This window comes from Grampus griseus, assembly GCF_964374135.1.
Source record: "Grampus griseus genome assembly, chromosome: 12".
In the NCBI taxonomy this organism is placed as follows: domain Eukaryota; kingdom Metazoa; phylum Chordata; class Mammalia; order Artiodactyla; family Delphinidae; genus Grampus; species Grampus griseus.
In genome coordinates this window covers 25354482-25357056 of record NC_139006.1, presented here as the reverse complement: position 1 = coordinate 25357056, position 2575 = coordinate 25354482, and the positions used below count along the sequence as shown (strand labels likewise).

At 65.9% G+C, this 2575-nt stretch overlaps 1 protein-coding gene across 1 annotated transcript; it reads right to left on the bottom strand.

The window, feature by feature from the left end:
* Positions 1-303: 303 nt before the first annotated feature.
* Positions 304-2204, bottom strand: CHCHD10 (coiled-coil-helix-coiled-coil-helix domain containing 10). Its single transcript, XM_082667653.1, has 4 exons — positions 2061-2204; positions 1591-1810; positions 599-746; positions 304-500 (listed from the first exon to the last, which is right to left on the bottom strand). The coding sequence occupies exons 1-4, from the start codon at positions 2099-2101 to the stop codon at positions 481-483; spliced, it is 429 nt and encodes a 142-aa protein (XP_082523779.1). The 5' UTR covers positions 2102-2204; the 3' UTR covers positions 304-480.
* Between the last annotated feature and the right edge of the window lie 371 nt (positions 2205-2575).

The following is a 2575-nucleotide window of genomic DNA, read 5'->3' as shown; positions in this document are numbered from 1 at the left end:
TGCGGAGAAAGGGATCCAGAGGCAGAGATGAGAAGGGTGGAGGGGCAGGGGTCCCTGAGAGGAGACAGCACGCTCCTCCAGGGATTCCAGCCCCAGGAGTCAGACGCCCTTGAGGCTTATGGTCACCTGCTAATGCCTCACCACCCAGTCTGGACTGCCCGAGGCTGTCAGATTACACAGGATTACAAGGTCACCCTCCCCACCCAGGACACCAGCTGAAGGTGAAGCATCCCACTCCACAGTGGGACATCCATTCATCCTCCCCCACCCGCAGAAAGTCCAATGAGAGTGGACACAGCAGGCTCGGATCTAACATAAACTATTAATTGCACATTTTCGTCTTGGATCATCTGTGGGGTGAGAAACCCTCTCCTCACTCCCAGTCTCAGCTACGTGGGTACAATCTGATGTCATGGTCTTGCTGTCGGTGAAGGTGTGAAAGTGGCTGCAGGGCTGGCCCCTGAATCTGCACCGGTCTCTTCAGGGCAGGGAGATCAGACCTGCAGAGGGAGGGCCGGCACAGGTGGAGGTCAGGCCGAAGGTACAGGAGGAGAGACCACGCTCCCGCCCCAGCAGGGGTCAGGGCCTCCCAGCTCACCGTGGTTGTACTTGCACTGCTTCAGGGCCTCGCTGAAGCCCTCACACAGGGTCAGGTCGCTCTGAGTGGTGGAGCAGTCCAGGAACTGCCTGATCTCATAGGCGCAGGGCCCCATCTGCTGGGGCTGCGGGGCAGCGCGGGCCGGGGCCTGAGGTTACAGCACAGGAAGCAGCAAGGTCAGCTTGGGGTTGGCACCCAGAAGAGGACTCCAGAGCCGGGGGTGCCAGCTGCCCCTCCTAACGCCCCCAGCCCTGCCAGGCCCAGCCTGCCCTGTGTAGCCTCAGCTGCTCCATCCCTGAAACAGGGTGAGCCCACAGCCCTCTCAAAGCCACCCAGTTGGTGCTGGTACAGACAGCATTCCCAGCTGCCTCATAACAGGTATGCTGGCAGGTGGGGGGGTGGGAGGTGAGAGAAGGTTCTAGAAAAGCCCAGTGCTCTGCTAGAGTATGAGCCCCACCCCCACAAGTTCTAGCACCTTCCTGCTCAGCAACACTGATCCTCATTACCCCCGACACCACCACTAAGCCAGAATTTGGTTCAGGACTGGTGGGGTGCCCAGTGGGGGACAGGCCAGCAGGGAACAGATCCAGAGTCACTGGCTACCCTTCACCCTTGGGTGCAGGAGCTACAGGAAGGGTCTACCTGGGAGAGAGAACAGGGACTCAGGAACTTCAACATCCCTCCCTTCTACTAGGTTTAGGTGACCTTGGGCCAGTCTCTGAGACCCTAAGGGCCTCAGTTTCCCCATCTTTAAAGGGCTGGTTGGTGTCTGTCCACGGGGTCTAGGGACCTTGGCGTCAGGGGAGGGGCAGGGAGAGCCGTCCTGTGACCAGAGACCAACAGCAGAGCGACTAATAGGACCCTTCTTGGGCACAGTCCCTGGCCGAGGCAGCTCTGGACACCCTGGACACTCCTCGCTGGACGTTCCAGCAGCTCCCCGCTCAGTGGCCTTGAGAGAAGGCGGCCTCAGTTTCCCCTGAACCCTTGCTCACCTGCTGGGCAGCAGCCTGGGCGGGCTCTGAGCTCCCCCCGCTCAAGACTCCGGTCAGGGCGCTGCCCATGACGTGTCCCACAGCCGAGCCCACGGCCACTCCGGCGGCCGTGGTCGCCATCTGCGCCATCAGGCCGGGCTGGCCCGACGGGGCGGGGGCCGGGGCCACGGCCGAGGGCGGCGGGTGCGCGGGCGGGTGGGCAGGGGGCGCGGCGCTGCGGCTGCGGGATGGGAAGAAGCTGGGTTAATCCCGGCCGGACTCCAGGCCGGCGGCCCCAGGGGCCCGCAGCTCCGGAGAGCCACCCTCTCCTCCTCCCGGAGGGTGGACGACCACCGTCTTAGACGCCTGATTGCGGTACCCCCGCCCCTCCCCCGCCAAAATGGCGCAGCAGCCGCCAAGGTCACGCTGTCACGTCCTTGGGGGCCGCGCTTCCCCAGACCCCACCCTGCGGGCCCTCGTCCCGCTCCCACCTGGCTGCCCGGGCGCCCATGCTGCGGCTCCCCCGGGGCATGGTGGCGGCGGTGGGACCTGCTGAACCGAGTCGGAGACAGCAACGGTGACTGCTGCTCCGGTTCGGGGACGAAGGCGGCGGCGCCTGTCACGGCCGGCGCTGCTGGGCGGGGCCGGGGCGGGGCCGCGGGGACACGCCCCCGGCCGGAGGCTCGGGACCCGGGGCCAGGCTGCACCCTCGCGGGTCACCCGGCCTCTCCATCAGGCAGCACCCGTTGCCGGTGACCCTGCTCCCTCCCAGCTCCTGGCCCGAGCTATGTGCGCCCTGGGGACACGGGCCGCTGTCGCAGGGCGCCGAGGGCGTACGCAGGAGCGAAGCCTGGCCCTTCAAAGACCACCGCCGAGCTCTGGGAGTGGAGCTAGGGGCTCTCCCGCGCTCGGAAAGTGGGGCACCAGGAGGCCGGTCCCTGCTCCTCCCCCTCCTATCGGACCAGGCTCGCTGGCTCCGGCGTGGCCTCAGGGTCGCGGGTGGACT

Bases quoted from the DNA above. Each gene is read 5' to 3' on its own strand.
- CHCHD10 (XM_082667653.1), bottom strand. From the start codon at position 2,101: ATGCCCCGGGGGAGCCGCAGCATGGGCGCCCGGGCAGCCAG. The intron at 747-1,590 runs GTGAGCAAGGGT...CTGTAACCTCAG, and splicing joins CCCAGGCTGCTGCCCAGCAG to GCCCCGGCCCGCGCTGCCCC. The intron at 501-598 runs GTGAGCTGGGAG...CTCCCTCTGCAG, and splicing joins GCAGTGCAAGTACAACCACG to GTCTGATCTCCCTGCCCTGA.